Source organism: Octopus bimaculoides, chromosome 6, assembly GCF_046866305.1.
Source record: "Octopus bimaculoides isolate indiv1 chromosome 6, ASM4686630v1, whole genome shotgun sequence".
In the NCBI taxonomy this organism is placed as follows: domain Eukaryota; kingdom Metazoa; phylum Mollusca; class Cephalopoda; order Octopoda; family Octopodidae; genus Octopus; species Octopus bimaculoides.
In genome coordinates, this window is record NC_142933.1 from 93786938 (window position 1) to 93808065 (window position 21128).

The following is a 21128-nucleotide window of genomic DNA, read 5'->3' on the forward strand; positions in this document are numbered from 1 at the left end:
TGATAGCTAATGAACTGGTATAAAATTATTCCTTCCTCTTGTAATTTTAGAAATTCTACTTTTTGTCATGAAGGTTGGTGTAACATTTTAGCTATTTCACATTAGAGGTTCCTAAAAAAAATGTTTAAATAATTCTTGAAATATGGCTTATATTTCAGAAAGCAACAAACGTTATCTCATTTGATACAGTGAATAATTCTTGAGGAAAATCTCATTATATATATATATATATATATGCCTTTTTTTAATATACATAACATTGATTAAATGCTTTATATTTTAATTTTTTATTAATATGGAATTAAAAGACAAAGTAACTGGGTTTTTGTTTTATTATATTTCACTGTTTAAAGGATATTTAAACAAGATATTCAAAATGATCTTCAATTTATGGTAAAAAGAAAGAGAAAAAATGTGATCAGAATAGAGAGTGTAAGATGTTATAATGAGTAACTCTTCTCATTTTTCTGGTTTAGAAATGGTTATTGTTACAAACTTTTGCAGCATTTAATATCATTCAATATTTGTCTTGTCGTGCAGCAAATACAGGTCTACATGCAGTGTAAGACATCAATTAATACTAGATCATTTCTTTCAGTACAGTGTGGTGCAACAATGTCAAACATTTAATGCCACATTACAAATGAAATATATATATATATATATACACCCATTGTTTTTTGATATATTATAAATTTTGGGGAAAGTCTGCTTTGGCATGTGCCTGTAAAATTAAGTTTTTGGATAATGTCAGAACCTGCAATGAGTTTAACATTTATTATAAAGGAATGGTGATAAATATCCTTAAATTTAGTGAAAATAGTTCCAATATTCCCTTTCTTCTGATATTAAGAAGCAGTTTTAACAATCAGTGACTTGCTTGACATTAAGAATGTTCTTGTTCCTGAATTGGCATTGTTCTTTGAGCAGTTCAGTAGAGAACATGAATGAAATTTGGAAGATTGATTTGGATGTTACAAATGACAAACTGTTCCTGTTTGTAATAAAAATCTTCTCCTTTTATTTTTGTTTTCTGTTTATTTGTTTTACTGTCTGTAAAACTCTTGCAGTTCATTTTATGAATCGCACTAGATTTTCTATCCCAGTTGCAAAATCAGAGAATTAAAAAAAAAAATTTAAGAATATGGAATAAAAACCAAATCTATGAGTAAAATATTCTGCACTTACAACCACATGTTAATTCAATGTAGATATGCCAAAATCATTTAGTTTCACTTTTGTTATGCTTATTAGATCAACTTTTCTACATTTAGCTCATCTAAAACTTGTCATAATCTCAACAGAAAACAGCAATGTATCTGTGCTCACACTTCTGTTTGTCTTTAAATATGCTGAGATTGCTGACTCAATGAGAAGAAAATCATGCTTTTCCTTCACAGCTCTATGATTTTCATTTAACTTGGTCCAAAACAGGCTGACACACATATATAACCAGAATCTATTGGCTATTTTATGTACATCTTTTCTTTGTGAATGCCTGGCTTTTAAACTACCTCCATCTAACAATATTCGGTATCGGTAAAGTTATACATTATCTTGCACTAGGCACATTGTTAGTCTGTACCCTTATTTGCAATAACCTACTGTAGCTATTTTATTCATTTATACCATATTTCCTGGAACAATAGTGAGTCTTCTGTAGCATTTTGTCATGGTATGGTTTTTGTACTGAAGTATTGTAAACATTTTGTTTAGTTTTCTTTAAAATAATTATTTCATTGCGCTTCCTTAATATTGTTTTATCAAAGGAGCGAGGAAGCAATATTTGTCCCGTATTATGTTTGAATTATTTATGATATAGGACATGAATATTTCCTTTTTTTTTTTGCGTTGACTTTTATAACAACTTTCATTTGCTCCTTTTTATCTCTGGGGAAAAGATAACACCTACAGATGCTATTTGCTCTTGGACATTAAACAAGAAATTAAAGGGATTCAAAATATTCCTTAGTCGGTGGATATTCCTATGCTAAGATGTAGTCTTGTTTTACATGTCTAAATGAATGAACACTATAATAAATTGTTTACTTCCAATAAAATTTGGATTCATAGTTGTAGATGAGTCTTCTCTTGTAGAAGTACCAAGTTTGTTAAAAAAAAAACAGACAGGTAAATATCGCTATTGTCTCTGCATCATTTGTTTTACAATGCAGCATATCAAGTTTTTAATTGAAATTAATGCAGATCTCTTGATGAGAAACTTTAGTGTTACCCTTTGTCTTCTAAAATGCTTGCATTCCTTCCTAGGTTTAGGCATTTCGTCTTGCATAAATACCAATATTCTATTCTGCATATATCACCATGATGTTTTCTCACCTTCTTTATTTAATATCTTTACAAACTTACTGCTTGCAGGTATTGATATCATTTTGGCTCTTTCTTTTGATCTTCATGTACATACAAGTGACAAAACTTAATCACTGATGAAACTACAAATCAACCCAAACTATAGAAATCCATCAGTGGCCTTATATTTTCAGCTTTCCCTATCATCAGAATGTTATGAAAGAAAGACCTTTTGGCCAACTCAATAAAAACTAAGAATTTGTCTCAGACGGCACATTATGGGAAAAGCAATTGCAAGATTTACTTTCCCCGAGTTTTGTTAGACTGTAACTTAGGTGTGAATGTCTTCGATTTTTGGATTCCAGTCAGTAAACTAGATCTCAGACTTGTCCTAAATCTGATCAATGTCTTACTATGACAGGTTTTTTTAATTAAATCGTCCTGGGTGAATTTTTCAAACCTAACAGTTCATATGTCTCTGGGAGGTGGTAGTGATATTATTTAACGCTCTTTCTGCCTTTTAGACACACAAATCGAAATAATGAATGCATTAAAAAAAAAAAAAAACCTCCAAAATCTCTTTGGTCCTACATTTCTCTCTAACATTGCTACAAAATGTCTCACTTATTTTAATTGTGTCCTCCACCCATCCACTCCAAAAGCTGTATCTTACTTAGACACTGGTGTATGGAAACAATTTTGGATTATCATTTCTGAGTATTAGCATTGTTACCAACCAGTGGCACTTAGATTGTATCAGATAAATATAAGCATATCAAGAAAAAGTTTAGTCGATTTGTTTAGGTAAATAGTTTTTCTCTATATGTCTGTATTTTTGTATATAAATAATGTTTACTGTATCTTCTGTATTGAGAGGTTAAGAATAAATTATTATTTCTATATGTATAGATGTGTGTGATTTGTAATCTGAAGGAGCGATATATAAGTCCCTTTTAAGTTAACTTGTCTTGCTTAAATAACTTGTTTTAATCACTGAAAGAAGTGAGAAAACAGGTTATTTTAAAGCATTTCTAAGTTAAACTTAGTCTATGTGCAATATGTGATGCTATGACTAAAATATATTTTTATTTAATTTGTTGTTTAAACAATGTACTTCTGTTATTTTTTCCTTGTCTTGTATGTGTTTATATGCTCCTGATGTTTTTTTTTTTTGCTTTTTTTTTTCAAGGAGGCATGTTTACTTCAACTAGTTTATTGTCCGTATAGGTTTATCGGTTCTCAGCCAGTTTACTGCCGCCAGTCCCTTATTATGGCAAGCTGTAACTTACTGGCTGAAAATTATCTATTATTGTGAATGTTATATTGGCTGCGTGTGTGAAAACTGCAATGTGATAAAGAAAAAAAAATAATAATAATCCTAACTCATGTAAAGTCTGCTAACTTTACAAGCCACAACAGATACGTCTCTGCTTGAATACAAAAATAAAATAAAATCTAAAAACAATTCCTTCATGCATAAATGTTTTATGAATAAAAACAATATCAACTTAAATTTTTTGTTTTCTATGTGTTTTTAATTCCCCCCATAATAATGTGACTTTCTTCTAAATGTAGATCAATGAAAGGCTAGAGCAGCTTTGGCAGGATTTGATCTAATGCCTAATTTCTCAGTTTTCAGTGATTTTGTTGATTTGCTAGTCTCTTTCTCTTGGTGACCCAACCCTGTCTACTGTCACTGAACATCTAAATACAATACTTTATTCCAGAACTCATAGATGATGGAATGAAAATATAAATGAGAAATACAGTAAGTTTAGCACAAGAGGCCTACTGTCTCATTAAGGCTGTCAGGCAAAATTGCATCATAACAATACTAATTGATATTTTGAGAATATTTAAGGCTTCAAGCTGATAGGATCATTAGCATGCCGGACAAAATGCTTACCAGCATTTTGCCTGTCTTTACATTCTGAGTTCAAATTCCACCGAGGTTGACATTGCCTTTCATTCTTTTGGGGTCAATAAAATAAACACCAGTGGAATACTGCGGTTGATGTAATTGACTTAACCCCTTCCCTGAAATTACTGGCCTTGTGCCAAAATGTGAAACCAATACTTTGAGGATATTTCATAAATAATGCAACAGTATTTCATGTGTGGTTGAGATGTTCGTTTTGTTTCCTAACTATGTGGTTTCAGGTTTAGTCTCACTGTGTGACAGCTTGGGCAAGGGGCCTGGGATGACCAAAAACCTTGTGATTAGATTTGGTAGATAGAAACTGAAAGACCTTTTATCTGACCCATACAAGCATGGAAAAGTAAATGTTAAAATAATGATGACAGTGTTCAGCAAAGATGCAACAATGTTTATCATTTGAGATTGGATTGGACATTATATTAAATTCTAATATATTGTAGAAGTTACCCTTGCAAATTGTTTTTCTGCCATGATATTAAATGATGATAATGAAGACAAATTAACCTGCATAGGCACAGACATAGCTGTGTGGTAACAAGCTTGCTTCCCAACTACATGGTTTGGTCCCACTGTGTGACACCTTTGGTAAGTGTCTTCTACTAAAGCCTTGAGCAGACCAAATCCTTGTGAGTGGATTTGATAGATGGAAACTGAAAGAAGCCCGTCAAATATGTATATATATATGTGTGTGTGTTTTTGTCCCCAGCCATCACTAATAAGTTGGCTAGCCACGAATGGGGTTTGAAATCTAACTCCACATGACATACAATCAAATGGAAAACAGTTGAAAAATCTATGCCATATGGTAATGGTTCACAAAAATGCAAGCTATGCATAACTGAAAGATCGCAGATCCCTTTCAGATCTTAGAATACTGCACTGTTGAATTGCAGATCTGAAATTTTTAGCAGATGTAAACATGTTTAAGTTCCTGTTGGTGAATTGAAAAATACCACCCTCTCCGATTTGAGCAATTTTACCACAGACTCTAGACCCCCTATCTGTTCAGCCTTATTATGGCTTTACGTTTAAAGGAGACATAATTCTAATTGTTCCTCTTTTTACTTTTTGTTTTTCCTTTTGTTTTCCAGGGTTTTCACCCTTCCACCTTTTACACCTACTTTCTCATATATTCTCTTATATATATATATATACAGAGTGCATAAGGTATTTGAGGACATTTTTTTGTGGTGGGTCATTACTGCATTTTTTTGCTAACTCTGTATAATCTTTGTTTCAGAAAATAATAATGGCAGACCCTCAGCTTACTCAAGAAATGAAGAGGCATGCTGTTATTGTGGTTATAAAAGCTGAGCATAGCAATTTAGAAATATCTCAATTTTTAAAAGTTGCCAGATCTTTCATCTACAAAGTTTATGAGGAGCTAGAGACTGAAGATGGAACGTATCACCAGTTTCAAAGCATAAAAAGCATTCTAAACACTCTGAAATCATCAGAACACCTGAATTTATCCAGCAAGTTCAATGGACCATTGATTACAATCCCATAAAGTCCATGAGGTTAATTGCAAAAGATCTCCATGTGTCAGAAGGAACCGTCAGAAATGTTATCCACAAAGACATCAGATATAAGTCTTGTATGATGAGGAAAGGTCAGTTTGTCAGAAAAAGAAAAAGAAAATCACTACATCAGATCTAAAAGGCTCTTAAACAAACTGAAAAATCCAGCAGAAGACTGTATGATGCCTGTTGCAAACAGCCATGCTACATGGCAGTAAAACATGGGCTGTGACTGCTGAGGACATGTGTAGGCTTGAAAGAAATGAAGATCAAAGAAATGACAGATGGTTATGTGCAGATTCTTCTGAAGTTCCAAGTGCATACAAAATTTCCTGCAACTGTCATGGTTTTAGGGGTTGTCAGCAATGAAGGACATGAGATGCCGCCTTACTTCTTTCCATAAGGCCTTAGAGTTAACTCTGTCGCCTACATTGAGATCCTGGAAATAATTGTTAAGCCATGGATAAACAGTGTATGCAATGGAAGACCATATGTGTTTCAATAAGACTCTGCGTTATCACACATGGCTCTAGTAACACAGGAATGGATGGTTGAAAATTTTCATGACCACATAACCCCTAACACTTGGCCTCCTAATTCCCCAGATCTCAATCCATTGGACTATTACATGTGGAACATTGTTGAGAGAGAGGCCAATGAGCATGCCCATAATACCAAAGATTCTTTTAAAGTTGCCAAGTCAGAGTAATGTCCAAAATGAACCAGGACCACTTGATTTAAGCATGTAGATGATTTAGATCTCATATAGAAGCAGCTGTTGAAGCTGAAGGTGGCTTTGTTGAATAACATTATAGAAAAGAAGGTTTATTTTTATTCTCATAACATTTTTTGATAAATAAAGTTATTATCTGTTATTATATATCTGTTTTTTTATAAACATAAATCTGTCCTCAAATATCTTACGCACCCTGTATATATATGATGGCTGTTCACCAGTGAGGAAAGACTATCGCTGATCATTAAAAACATTTTGTACTCAGAGAAATCTGCTGGTGACTAATGGGCTCAGCTTTTGAGAAACATATATGTCTGCTGATATTACAGACCAAACTTCCTCCATTCACTAACTGGCAGTGCATTTTCAAGTAGCATAAAAAATACCTGTTTTTTTGCGGGGTTGTTAAAATATCCCCTTCTTCCTTTACTTGTTTCCTCCATTGTTGCTTTCCCAATTGACTTCTCATATTTCACATTCCTTCAATGAAGACTGTGCAATCCTTGAATCATGGTCTTGTTTTCCACTAGGAGCACTTTCCTCAAACAAGTTTGCCATATAAGGTATGCAGTCCAATGTAAACAGTGTACCATTGCCTCAATACTCAGGACGTTGACTATTCTCAAGACCACCGTGCCTGGAATTTGCATGCATGCATACTTACATAAATTTGTGTGTGTGCATGTGTTATCTCTGCCACTGCTTGATAACTGGTGTTGATTTGTTTATGCATCTGTAAATTCACAGTTTGGCAAAGGCAATTGATAGAATTAATACTAGACTTAAAATGTCTAGGTTCTGTTTTATAAAATGTCTGTGATTGATTTGTTCAGCCTAAGCCTTCAAGGCAGTGTCCCATCAAGGCTACAGTTAAATGACCAAGAAAAAGTAAAAGAATAAAAGATTATGAAACCACTGCATTTTAAAATTTTTTTATTAACTATTCTAATTTTAAACTGCTCCTTTCCTGTCTAAAGCGGTTTTAGAAGTGGTCGGGTGTAAATGTTTTTATGGCTTCCAGGAAGAAAGGCAGCACACACGAACTTTTGCATAACCTCTAAGACTGGTGAGAGGAAGTTACCTTCAAATTAGAGACGTAAATGCTGCAGGTACCCTAGATCAGAAAGCTTAGTTAAACTGGGTGAAGTTTCCTTCTTAAGAACAGAAACAGTCCCTTTAAGCGGCATACAGCTTCCAGCAAACAAATTTCACTCACAAGGTCAATATAAAGCCAAGATAAGCAAAATGCTTGATATACAGCAGGACTGAATATGAAACCACAAAGTTCCCAAAGAAATTTCTTGACTACATAATCATGTTTGTGTGTTCATGGATTTAGTCTAAGTATATTGATTTCTGTCCTTGTTATATATTGGGTTGGTGCATAATTATTGCGGCTTTTTTTTCAACAAAAACAATAACAACATGTAACAAAAACATCTTTAAATGATTATTCTGAAGCATATTCACCATCTACTTCAATTACTGCTTCCCATTTGCTTGGCAGACCGTCATTTAAAGATGTTTTTGTTAAATATTGTTATTGTTTTAGTTGAAAAAAAGCTGCAATAATTATGCACCAACCCAATAGTATTGTTAGATTTATTGTTGGAAGTCAACAGTATTGTTAGATCACTGTCTAGCTGCATTAATTTGTCATGTTTTTTTATACAAATATTTACAAAACATTTTCAATATTTCATCGAATATGTCAGGTAAACATTCTTAAATATCTGGTACGCATTGAAATCTCTCTCTCTCTCACTCCCTCCCTTTCTTTCTCCCTCTCTCTCTCACTCCCTCCCTCCCTTTCTTTCTCCCTCTCTCTCTCACTCCCTCCCTTTCTTTCTCCCTCTCTCTCTCTCTCTCTCCCTCTCTCTATCTTTCACTTCTTCCTTCTCTCTCCCTCTCATACCCTTTCACTCTCATTCTGTCTTTCCACATGCACACACACATACACAAATAACAAAAAAAGGAGAAAAGAAAGACTTCTGAAAGTTAAAAATCTTTGATCTTCTGAGGAACTTAAATGTATGAATTTTTTAAAACAATACATTGAATCCCAAAGTATCTGATACAAGATATGATAAAACAAATGGAAGTCGATTTTCTCTTTCAATACTTCTCTTTCCCCACCAGAAACGTTTATTAAATAATCAATGTTGGAATGTTGTTTTAGTAAGAACCTGAAGTGTTTGATTGAAGGAATATCTGTGTGTGTGTGTGTGCCTGTCTGTATGTGTGTTAGTTAATGTGTTCACTAAGAGGATCGATTTGCCTTGGCATTTCATAAAGTTATGGAATCAAGTTAACTATGATTCTCATTTTATTGACAGATTTAAAGGCATTTAAAGCCCAGAAGCATTTCTATACAACCTTACAAGGATTATGTAAATAAATCTATGACAATCAACCTTAAAATTCAATTCGAATTTAGATGAAGTAAAACTATTTATTTTTGGTTCAGTCTTGATATATACATCACGAAAAAAATTTTCCAAAAGTATTTTAGAGCCATTTCCAATTACATTATGCAACAAAGCTTTCGTAACTGAGGTGTTTTTTCAGTAGGCTGATTCTAAAACTATCACATCTAGATTTTGTGTAATCCCATCTCTGCTTCTGCATGTTTTAGCATAAACTGCATATAAATGTGTTTTTAATCTGGTGGAAGATAGAGATTGGCAAAAGATTTATCGTTGAGCTTAACGTCTACAATTTTTAATCAATTAAGATTTTGGAGTTCCCTCCCTTGCCTTCCTTGACAAACATTGCGATTAACACAAATGTCTTTTCTGCTCTTTTAATTTCAATTAATTAAAATTATATTTTGGCCCTACTGTGTTGAGTATTTTAGCCTGCACTTACTTCAATGGAAAAGAAAAATACTTGTAGTTTGGACATCTTCTGTAGAGGCCACTAAAAGTTTTCATTGGAAATCACTGCTGAAAACCACTGTAGGCTCCCTAATAGCATATGAAAGTCTGGGTTACATGATGTCTCTCAAGATGCATTTTCATATTCACATCTAAGCTTCTTTCCTTAAGCATCATCATCATCATCGTCGTTTAACGTCTGCTTTCCATGCTAGCATGGGTTGGACGATTTGACTGAGGACTGGTGAAACCAGATGGCTACACCAGGATCCAATCTGATTTGGTAGAGTTTCTACAGCTGGATGCCCAACATTAAAATTTCATGTGGAAAATTATAAGAGTGACTTCACTCAAATGAACTTTAAAATATCTACAATATTCCCTCTGGAACCATAATTGAAATCAAAAACATTGAGTTGACACAACCATTTTTGCATGTATCAGTCACAAGCTATTTTTTCTTTTCTTTTTTTCAAATAAGGATAAGCATTTTCTTCAAATTTTCATTTCATATTTAAAAAAAAAAAATTCAAACAGCAGATATTTTAAAAGACAATCGGGCTTAGATTATCAGGTGACAATCAAAAACAAGTAATTCAGTGTACTGGAAATAGAAGCATTTCAGTTTCAATGTATTAAACAATACTCTACACTTGTACTGAGTTCTGTAATTCACCCTTCTGGTGAATCAACAGACATTTATATCTATCTATCTATCTATCTATATATATATATATATATATATATATATGTGTGTGTGTATATATATATATATATATATATATATATATATATATATATACACACACACACACACACACACATTTATCCCTTTATAAGTGAAATGAAATGAATATAAACATATGTGCTTTGTGGACTTAAATACTTACTATCAGAAAAGTATTTTATGATTGCAAGAATGATATCGATTCTATAAGTAATAGGTTTGTAGCGGCAGATTCAAAGTTCAAGTATTTTTTTGAGAATACAAGAGATGCACGAAGAGAAAACTTGCTAAAGGAAGGTATGAAAGTGAGATAAAGGTTAGTCTCACTTTACAAATACTACACATCACAGAGGGGTTTTCACGTCTTGTTTTGTTTTCAGTAGAAACAGAGTTCCCATATTTTAAGGGAGTCACTAGGAGTCTTGTGGTCTTCATCACTCCAAAATGTAATTGAGTGGCATCAAGTGAAATGAAATGCAGAAAAGATTTTTCCACTTATCAGTGTCTTACTCTACCACAATTACAGAACAATTCTAATATATATATATATATATATATATATATATATATACATATATATATATATATATATATGTGTGTGTGTGTGTGTGTATATATAAACACACACATACAAGAAACGATTCTAAAGCTAGGCAAGGTAATATTTGTCAACTGAAGCTGAGGGAATTACTAACTCAAAAGAATCAAAGTGTCTTTGATAATGACTTAAAAGATGATGATGTCATGAACAAAAGTAGTGTTCTGAAAAAGAAAGAGACAAAATAACAAACTCAAATAATTTTCCGTTTTTATTTCTTTGATCAATTGGCTAATATTTGGCCAAACACACACACACACACACACAGAAGAACACGTACAATCTCACTGCATGTATTATGTATGTATATAAATACACACATAATGTATATATGTATATGAAGATATATACATAAGTATATATATATATATATAACGCATACATATAACTGCACATATTGTAGAGTATTGATTTAGTTGCTTAAGTCAATGGACTGGGCCATGCTGGGGCTCTTCACTGTCAATCAAAAATGGATTTCAGTCACAAGGGAAAGTGAGATGAATGGGTAGGAGAATGGGAGTAATTGTAAAATGCATTTTAGTCTATGTCAGATCTTACTGAAAATGGCCGGAGATTGAATGAATGAAAATTTAACTGGCACTCCGACAGTTATGATAACTAGGGTTCCATTTGATCCAATGAATGGAACAGCCAGCATGTGAAATTAACATGGAAGTGGCTGAGCACTCGACAGACATGGGTATCCTTAATGTAGTTCTCAGTGAGATTCAGCATGACACAGAATGGGACAAGGCTGGCCTTTTTGAATTACAGGTACAATTCATTTTTGCCAGCTGAGTGGAGTGGAGCAATGTGAAATAAAGTGTCTTGCTCAAGGACACAATGCGTCGCCAGGAATCAAACCCACAACTATATAATCTTGAGCCAAATACCCTAACCACTAAGCCATGCATCTTCAAAGGGAAATAAAGAGGAAGGAAAGAGGTTTCAACTGTTCAAGAGTAACATGGTAGGTAGCTGCAGAATGATTGGGTGTATGTTTCTGCTCGTGTTTGTTTGTTTGTTTGTGCGTGTGTGTGTGTTTGTGTGTGTACTGGTACTTTGTTATGGAAGCTGATGTGTATATATGTGTGTGTGATATGGTGTTATGTTGTTGTGCTTGTTAGAAAAAGAGTACAGTAATTAAGTTAACGAAGAGTAAACATTTTGAAAATGAAGATGGGTTCTTGTTCGTGTTGGAGCTGAGAGTCCTGGGAATCACTGTATAGGGCTCAGCTGGACACAAAAAGATACTGGGTGGAGTGATCTGCAGAGTAGAAAAATCATGAAATGAAATAATTGTTACCAAGATGGTCATTCTGAGAATATTTACTAAAGCTTTTAGACAAGTGTCGTTGAGTCTGTCTGATATATAGGGATTTGCAGAGGGTTACTTTTAGCAGAGATAAAATTGGTAGAGATGAGTGGAGGATTAAGAGTATACATACATATACACACAAACACATACACACACATATATGTATATGTATACATATATGTGTATGTGTGTATATAAGTGTACAAATACATAAATATATACATACATATATATGTATGTATGTTATGTTTAAGGTATACACACATACACATCTTTATAGCGACAAGACAATTAGGGAGCCTCTACATAGTCATTTGATCTGCTAGATGTAACAGCAAAATCTTCCTTAAATCTCATGTTGCCATCTTAAAAATGGAAACATTGTATAATGTAGTCTTGAGTTCCTTGCATACAGAAAAAGTTGAAATGGTCATAACTGGAACACCTTTGATCATTGGTTTGTTCAATCAAGATTTGTCTGGGGTTAAACAACAACAACAATGACATGTTTATGATGAAGCTGGAGAATTCAAGAAACCATAATCAAAGTGATGCAATAAAATATCCACTGACCACTGGTAAATAAACACAGAAAATGAAGGTAACCAGAGAACGATAGCCTGTTGACTATGGCGTGTACTTTGGTCTATAAACTTTAGAAAACAGTGGCTGATTGATTTGACCTTCTTTTGTCAATCTTGATTGCTTGCCGAATCGAAATAGCTGCAGCACGTATACAACGGTTGGCTTGTGATTGTAGTTTATGATGAACAAAAATGACGAAGAAGAAAAGAAGAAGAGGAAAAGAGGCAGAGAGAATGAGATTGCAAAGTGGCGGAAGAATAGTGAAAGAGAGAAAGTCCAAGTGAGAGTGGCGGCGGGGATACAGAAGAAACATACTAAGACTAAGTGATCATAATGTATGAAGGAAAACAATCAATTAATTCTTGGAAGCTGATTTGGAATCAAATCAAAATGTTGATGCAAACGTTGAAGTATGGCTTACCTGAGTCAATGCTTGCTATTCTTTGATAGGCAGAATGTGGCTAACATTTCCAAAATAATTCATATCGTAATTTTGAATTTAGATAACAGTGGGAGCCTGGCTGGAACTCTCATTAGACATAAAAACTATAAATAGACAGAAATCATGGATCAATTAATTACATAGGTGTTTTATCGCAAATGGCCACTCATATAAAATATCTTTCTGGCTTGACACTGCTTAATTTAATCTGATGGGAACTAAGGTTTATAGTGTTAATTGCGTGTTAAAAGAAGATTTTGGCTTTTTCCCAAGGAAAGTGTGGACTAAAAATCTCAGTAAGAATTGCTTCACTGAGTCTAATGAAAAGAGACTGATAAGTATGCCAAAACCTTCCAACACACACACACACACACACACACACACAAGAAGTCTAATAAATAATTCCCTTCAACACAATTCATATCTTTTACAGAGAGATAACATAAACATTCTGCAATTAACATTCTCAAGGTAAGTTTTTAAAAAAAAGACTATTGTAAAAATCAAAAAGCAGTATAGTGCCTGTAAAATAACTGATGTAATTCTTTTCTGGCATTAACATAAACAAAGTGATTTAATATAACACTACACATATTTCAGGTGCATGAAACTGAATCCAGTTGAGTAGATCAAATTAAAACCAAAACCAAAGTCTTAGTAAGTAGGAAGGTGGACAAATTACAAATCCCTTCAGGTAGATGGCCTTGCTTGATCTATAGAAAAGGCATAGGTAAAAGCTCCATAAGATGTACCCGGTGTAAGTTACAGATACATAAGAGGTACAGTAATATCAGAGGAAGGTTAACTGGGAAGATAGTTTTTGTGTGTGGCAGATGCACAGGTGCAATAAACACTAAAGATGTACAGAAAACAGATTCCATCATATGCCAGGGGAAAAAACTAGAAGTAGTTGATAACTTCTGTTACCTAGGTGACCAAGTCAGTAGCAGAGATGAATGATCTGAGAGTGTAGCTGCGAGAATAAGAATAGCCTAAGTAAACTTCTGAGAGCTCCTACCTCTTTCGGTAACAAAAGGCTTTTCGCTCAGAGCAAAAGGTAGACTGTATGATGCCTGTTGCAAACAGCCATGCTACATGGCAGTAAAACATGGGCTGTGACTGCTGAGGACATGTGTAGGCTTGAAAGAAATGAAGCTAGTATGCTCTGCTGAATGTGTAATGTCAGTGTGCATATTCTACATTGATATTAACATCGAAGCAATAAGGCCTTAATTATGTTTATCTCACAAGCTAAGACCAATGAGGTGACTGACTACCATGCATCCAAGCTTATATTGTGAAGTTCTAATTGAAACAGTGTCACTTAAAAAAATAAAATCATTTTTCTGTGCTTTTGTGCTTTCACTTGATCTTCAGAGGCTAAAATCACTACAACTTAGCCATGCCTGTCTTTCACCCCAACAGATGCAGTCAATTGAATTCTTTAAAGCAAAATCAAGACATCTAGCACCGTTATTAATTTGAGAAGTTAGTGATAATTATCTAGTTTAAATTTCCGAATTTTCCCAACTCTTTTTTTGTTTCTCATTTTTCAATCTTTTTTTTTTCTTCCTACTTTGCTACTTCTTTCATACAAGGTAAACATTTTGTGAGAAGAAAGAGGAGGTCTAAATCAGCCTGGTTGAACCACAACCATTGGAGATTGTTACCAACAATAACCAGTTCCATCCTTCTCTCTCCTCTGAACACAATGGGCTGTTCTCTTCGTGCTAATCAGACCTACTTAAATATAATCTAGTGGTATATGATAATTTAGCTGACATAAGGAACAAGTTGTTCCTTTCTTTCTGTTTGTCTGTCTCTCCTTTCTTTCTTATTTATTTGGTCAGTTTTCACAAGTCATATATTTTTAAAAAATGCAACAAAATTTTTTACAGATTCTGAATAATGAATACATTATTTGTCATTTTGATTGGAACTAGGGAAAATTGCCAGGAATTGGTGCTAAATTAAAGGTTGCTTTATAGGCCTAAGCATATTCAACATTGATAGTTTTCTATTGATTCTGAGCAAATGGCTTCAGCCAAACGACTTTGCAATTGATAAAAGTATTTCTGAGAATTCTTCAAAGACTGCATATTAGTACAATCATAGTCTGATAATAGGGATATTTTCATATGAATCATTGACTCAAATTTTTCACCTTGGTAGTTACAAAGTTGATCTCAGTGGCCGAGATCTGCAAAATGCATTTACTTACGTTTCCTGCAGCTGTTGAAAACAATGGTCGAGGACCACAAATGCTATATAGCAAAGTCTGATGGCTGTTCTCTATAAGCTAGTAAAAATTTGAAATTGAGGCTGCTTTCTTGTCAATAGATTGGACTTTATTCACTAATTGAACTCGTTTTTTTAGCGGGTTTAGTCAGTGAGTGTGGAGGTGCAATGGCCCAGTGGTTAGGGCAGCGGACTTGTGGTCATAGGATCGCGGTTTTGATTCCCAGACTGGGCGTTGTGAGTGTTTATTGAGCGAAAACACCTAAAGCTCCACGAGGCTCCGGCAGGGGATGGTGGCAAACCCTGCTGTACTCTTTCACCACAACTTTCTCGCACTCTTTCTTCCTGTTTCTGTTGTGCCTGTAATTCAAAGGGCAGCCTTGTCACACTGTGTCACGCTGAATATCCCTGAGAACTATGTTAAGGGTACACGTGTCTGTGGAGTGCTCAGCCACTTGCACGTTAATTTCATGAGCAGGCTATTCTGTTGATCGGATCAACTGGAACCCTCGACATCGTAAGCGACGGAGTGCCAACAACAAGTCAGTGAGTGGGGAGGCAGTGGCATTGTTATAGTGTGTGTTGCCCGAAGCAGCTTTTGAGTTTGTTCTCCACCCCACCACCCCTACACAGGCTTGTGTAGCAGACTCCAAAGAGATGCCTACCTAACAGCATTGCACGGGCGGATCACCATTACCACTACCACTCCTAGTTATGCTACAAGGGCGGGATACCCTTAACCTTCACTGGTGACATGGTGAGAAAGTAAAGTCCTGACTCTTCATCTAATTTTAAATGTTTGAAAGAAAACAAACGTACTAACATTCAAAATACAATATTTTCATTTGCAAGTAAATCTGTGGAAAAGTGTCAAACTGTGGTTAAATTGAGATGAAGATCTGCTGAAAGCAAAGAAGAATGTATTTCTTTAAAAGCATAAGCCTTTCAGTTTGAACTTCATTATATTAGCTGAGGTGCATCGAAGTCACCTCACTGGATGTAGCTTTCTAAATCTTAATATAGAATTAAAGTAAACAATGCTAGTGTATTGAGCTTCCATTTTCTTTTGCAAGACTAAACAAATTAACCCTAATATGATTTCCGGTTATAAGGCAGCGAACAGAATTGTTAGCATGTCAGGAAAATGCTTAACAGAATTTCGTCTTTACGTTCTGAGTAATGGTTCCAAATTTTGGCACAAGGCCAGTAATTTCAGGCAAGGTATAAGTCGATGACATCGTTCCCAATGCTTAACAGGTACTTATTTTATCAACCTTGAGTTGTGTCACTAAAGCATTCATGGTTTTGTTTCCACGTTGCACTGTCACCACTTGGTCTCATTGAACAGCTTCCTTGTCCACCCTTCTCTCTCATTGCTGGGTTCTTAACTGCAACAATGCAATATTAATTTGTGCTATTAAAGAAACAAGTCAATATCATTTCTCCCTGTCAGTAGGGTAATGGTATGGTCCACCCCAAGTGATACTTCTATGGGGACGACACTTTTGGGTCTCTTGTATAAGTTGTATTGGAGGCGCAATGGCCCAGTGGTAGGGCAGCGGACTCGCGGTCATAGGATCGTGGTTTCGATTCCCAGACCGGGCGTTGTGAGTGTTTATTGAGCGAAAACACCTAAAGCTCCACGAGGCTCCGGCAGGAGGTGGTGGCGAACCCTGCTGTACTCTTTCACCACAACTTTCTCTCACTCTTACTTCCTGTTTCTGTTGTGCCTGTAATTCAAAGGGTCAGCCTTGTCACACTCTGTGTCACGCTGAATATCCCCGAGAACTGCGTTAAGGGTACATGTGTCTGTGGAGTGCTCAGCCGCTTGCACGTTAATTTCACGAGCAGGCTGTTCCGTTGATCGAATCAACTGGAACCCTCGACGTCGTAAGCGATGGAGTGCCAGCACATAAGTTGTATTACCTGGTAGTGGGGGCTAAACTTAAGAGCTGCTCTAGAGAGTATACACTCTAGGTAGGCCATTACCCTTTATCATCACATCAATAGTTGATGTTCTTTTTAAAATCCTCTAGTAATATAGCTTCTAGCTCTAGGTAAAAGATCATAATATAATTATAATAATAAAATTGTGACATGTGAAAAAGATTTTGCTCAGAACTGTCAAAACAGACCCATCTTCTCTGTCAAAAAAGGTTAAATTCTTACTACATTTGTACTTTCTGAACCACTTGCTATTGCTAATACTTGATGATATAGTCATGGAAAACCAGGATGCTAACATATATAACAATAATTGTTGTAACATGACAATCAGATTTATATTAGGGCAACAAACTAAGTTCCCAAAATATATATAAATCTGAAAACAAAAGGTAACTTCCTTTAGTTTGTTTCAGGATAACTTGCAGCAGCACAACTCATCTCTGGTGGTGACGTGAATAGCTTGAGTAGTATTGATGGTGGTGGTAGAGTAGTAACAGTAAAGGTGGTGGTATTAGAGTAGTAGTAGTAGTAGTAGTAGTAGTAGTAGTAGTAGTAGTAGTAGTAGTAGTAGTAGTAATAGTAGTAGTAGTGGTGGTGGTAGGAGTGGTAGTAGTTGTATTGGTAGTCGTGGTACTGGTATTGGTAGTAGTAGCGGTACTGGTAGGAGTGGTGATGGTAGTGGTGGTAGTAGTAGTAGTAGTAGAAGTTGTATTGGTAGTGGTAGCAGTAGTGGTGGTAGTGGGACTGGTAGTACAGCGGTAGCGGGGGTGGTGGTGGTGGTAGTGATTTAAGTAATGATGGTAGTAGTAGTAGTAGTAGTACTGGTGGTAGTAGTTATAGTGGTGGTGGTAGTAGTAGTAGTGGTAGTAGTTATAGTGGTGGTAGCAATTGTAGTGGTGGCGATAGTTGTAGTAAAGTATAAAACTACAAAAGAAAAACAAAACATCACATTACAAAATATTAATCTGTAATCTTGTTTGTACGCAAGAATATATAATATTTATATATTAATATAAACATCTACGTTAAAATAAGCCAGTAATGGGGCAACATGTGTCACAATAAATATTTTGAATGTACCCCCATCCTTTACCCTTTCTTTAGTAGAATTCACGTTTTGTCTTTGAAACGCTGTCGGTCAGAAATAGAAAAACCACAAATACTAAAACATTAGAAATTACTTTGTGAAAGGTACACTTTCCTTTTCCAGTTCAAAACTCAGAAAAAAAGCCTAACATTTTCTTTAAAGTTTTGGTTAAGTTTTGATGTGATTTATGAGAAAACAAGGTGGAAGATAAAAAGAGAAAAAGAAACCAGAAAAAGGATCAGAACAAAACGAGAAACGGAGATTGAGAGGAGAGAACGAAAAATGTCACAGTTGTGTATTTTGAGCCGGAAAGCTTATAGATTAAAGAACCCGCTACAGCCAAAGAAATTGATTTTGTTGATTGGAATTTTCATAATTCTATTTTTCTTCATCAGCAGTAAGTTTTGGCAATTTAACCCAGACAAACAAAGGATGTTTCGTGTAATTATGAATAATTATGTCATCGCTGAAAGAAACTACGATAAAAACACGTTTCCCGATCTTGTTGGAAGTTTTCACTTTAATGATACTAACATCGGCATTGCTATCAATGAAACTGCCCATTTATCAGTGACAGGAAACGAATCCTTGGCTATTATTTACCAAAGCACCATTAGCCCTACAGAGAAGAAGCTCCTTTTGTATGTCTTTCAATCTTTTATTGATATTTGTCGGCGTCACAAAATTGTATTTTTCTTGTACGGTGGTTCACTTTTAGGATCTTATCGTCATCATGGTATCATTCCTTGGGACGATGATATTGACGTTTTTATGAATTATTCCCAGAGGGACACATTTTACACTGTATCACAGACAGTGCCTGGCTTTCAAGTGTCCAATCCAAAGACATTTCAATGGAAATTTTTCTTCAGAGATGTTAAGACTTTGAAAAATCAACAATTCCGTTGGCCTTACATTGATATATTTTTCTTTGGAGAAAATGAGACATCGATCTTTGACTTCACATACGGTAAGCCTAGATATAAATTTATCAAGAAAAATATTTTCCCATTAAAACTTCGACCGTTCGAAGGGGCTATGCTTGAATCGCCTTGTAATCCATATTTGTTCCTAAAATTTTGGTATGATGTTCATATGTGCTCTGGAAACTCTTTCAGACACAAAACAGAGTCAGTAGCTAATGCTTATTGGAAGAAGTCGGTTCCATGTACCCAAGTACACTTTATGTGGCCGTTTGTTTCCCGCACCAAGGACAAGCATTCTGGAATGATAAAGGAGACCCTACTCTTCAGGAACATTAGCCAATCTCATCCGTTCATCACTAAAAACTGTTAATAAAATTTAATTATATGTATATTTATTCATTGTATATATATTTATTTATAGAATCCAGGTAAAAAAAGTCACGGTAATAAAGTTACAAGGGGTTTTGTCCGGATCCCATAAATTAATTGTGACTTTATTACTTTGACTTATCCCTGTGACTTTATTACTGGTCACCTATTTATAATGTTTATGTATATACTAATATACCCGTGCCGTCAGAAATGATGGCATGAAAATGATACGGAAAATAATAACCTTAATGTATTGTTTAATCTCCTTGTGTCCAGTTCTTCCTGAGTGAGACTGGCTGTTCTTCGCCTTTGTCTCTCTCTGGCTAACCATCGCCTTCTGTCTGATTCATTCTCCATAGGAGGTGGATGAGTATATTTAATAGAGTATATTTGTGTGTGTGTGTGTGTGTGTACGTTAGTTTGTTTATATTTCTATACGTAACCGTACCAAGTCTAAAATTACACAGGATTACATTAAGGGTATACACACAGAGACTTATATTTTTTCTTCCAGCAACGTCTACACGTTCTGTCTGTCTAAGTCTCTGTCTGTCTGTCTGTCTGTCCCTCCCTCCCCCTCCCTCTCTTTACTATCTGAAATTGAAAAAGATCTTGAAGACAAACTTCACCGCCTTGGCAAAATTCTTCATTCATAAATATTTACAAACATCACTGTAGCGGCAAGTATTTGTAAATATTTATAATTACTTTCCTTTTGTATTTAGCTTTCTTTAAACAGACAATATTATCAAACTTCGACTCGCATTTGATGTTTGTTCTCTAATCAATGTTTTTTTTTTTTTTTATCTCTGTCTCAATTTCATTTGAGCACTTTTTTTTGCAGTCCTATAAACACTTTTGTCTCCATAAAAAGTGGCAAAAATTATTTCTTGTCATGTATATCTATATATATATATAAACAATATGAGTATATGCATATATATGTACATGTATGTATATACGTTCATCTACATGTACATATAGATACATAACTGGGTACATGACGTGGCAAAACAAGGACAAAATGGTAAACAAGGTGAAACAAACAAGCAGGCCACATAGAAACAACCCCTTCATCAGCTGCCACCATTAAAACTCCGGCGTTTCGAAGAATTAAGGCAGTACGCATCGTTAAAATTGTTCTTCCCACGAACACAAATTAAATTGTTTTCGTGGAGGGTAGTGGCGGACGGAAAACAAGACAGGAAAACGAAACGGTGAAATAAACAAACAAAAAGGCTGTACAGCCAGACGTGAAGTGTGTAGGTCTTGAACGTTGTGAAGCACGTACAGGAGGGGCAAAGAAGTACGTGCGAGCTTGGTGATTCCAAGAACGAAAAGAAATAGCAGCCGGACACACGTGACCAAGGCTGTGTGAAGAGAAAGAGTAGCAGAAGGAAAAGGAGGGGAGGAAGTAGAATAAAAGTGAGCAACGAGAGGTAGAGAGAGAGAGAGAGAGAGAAAGATAGTAGTAGTAACGGTGAGAGGCGAAGGACGAGTAACAAGAGAT

At 35.1% G+C, this 21128-nt stretch overlaps 1 protein-coding gene and 1 long non-coding RNA gene across 2 annotated transcripts; one reads left to right on the forward strand and one right to left on the reverse strand.

The window, feature by feature from the left end:
- Nucleotides 1–2273: 2273 nt before the first annotated feature.
- LOC149135305 (uncharacterized) lies at nt 2274–7404 on the reverse strand. The gene is made up of 2 exons (XR_016242358.1): nt 6010–7404; nt 2274–5941 (listed from the first exon to the last, which is right to left on the reverse strand). It is a non-coding gene; the product is annotated as an uncharacterized LOC149135305 (long non-coding RNA).
- Nucleotides 7405–17991: 10587 nt separating this feature from the next.
- LOC106880736 (uncharacterized) lies at nt 17992–19641 on the forward strand. Its single transcript, XM_014930817.2, has one exon. It carries the CDS (start codon nt 18603–18605, stop codon nt 19614–19616), a length of 1014 nt encoding a protein of 337 aa, XP_014786303.1. The 5' UTR covers nt 17992–18602; the 3' UTR covers nt 19617–19641.
- Nucleotides 19642–21128: the final 1487 nt, after the last annotated feature.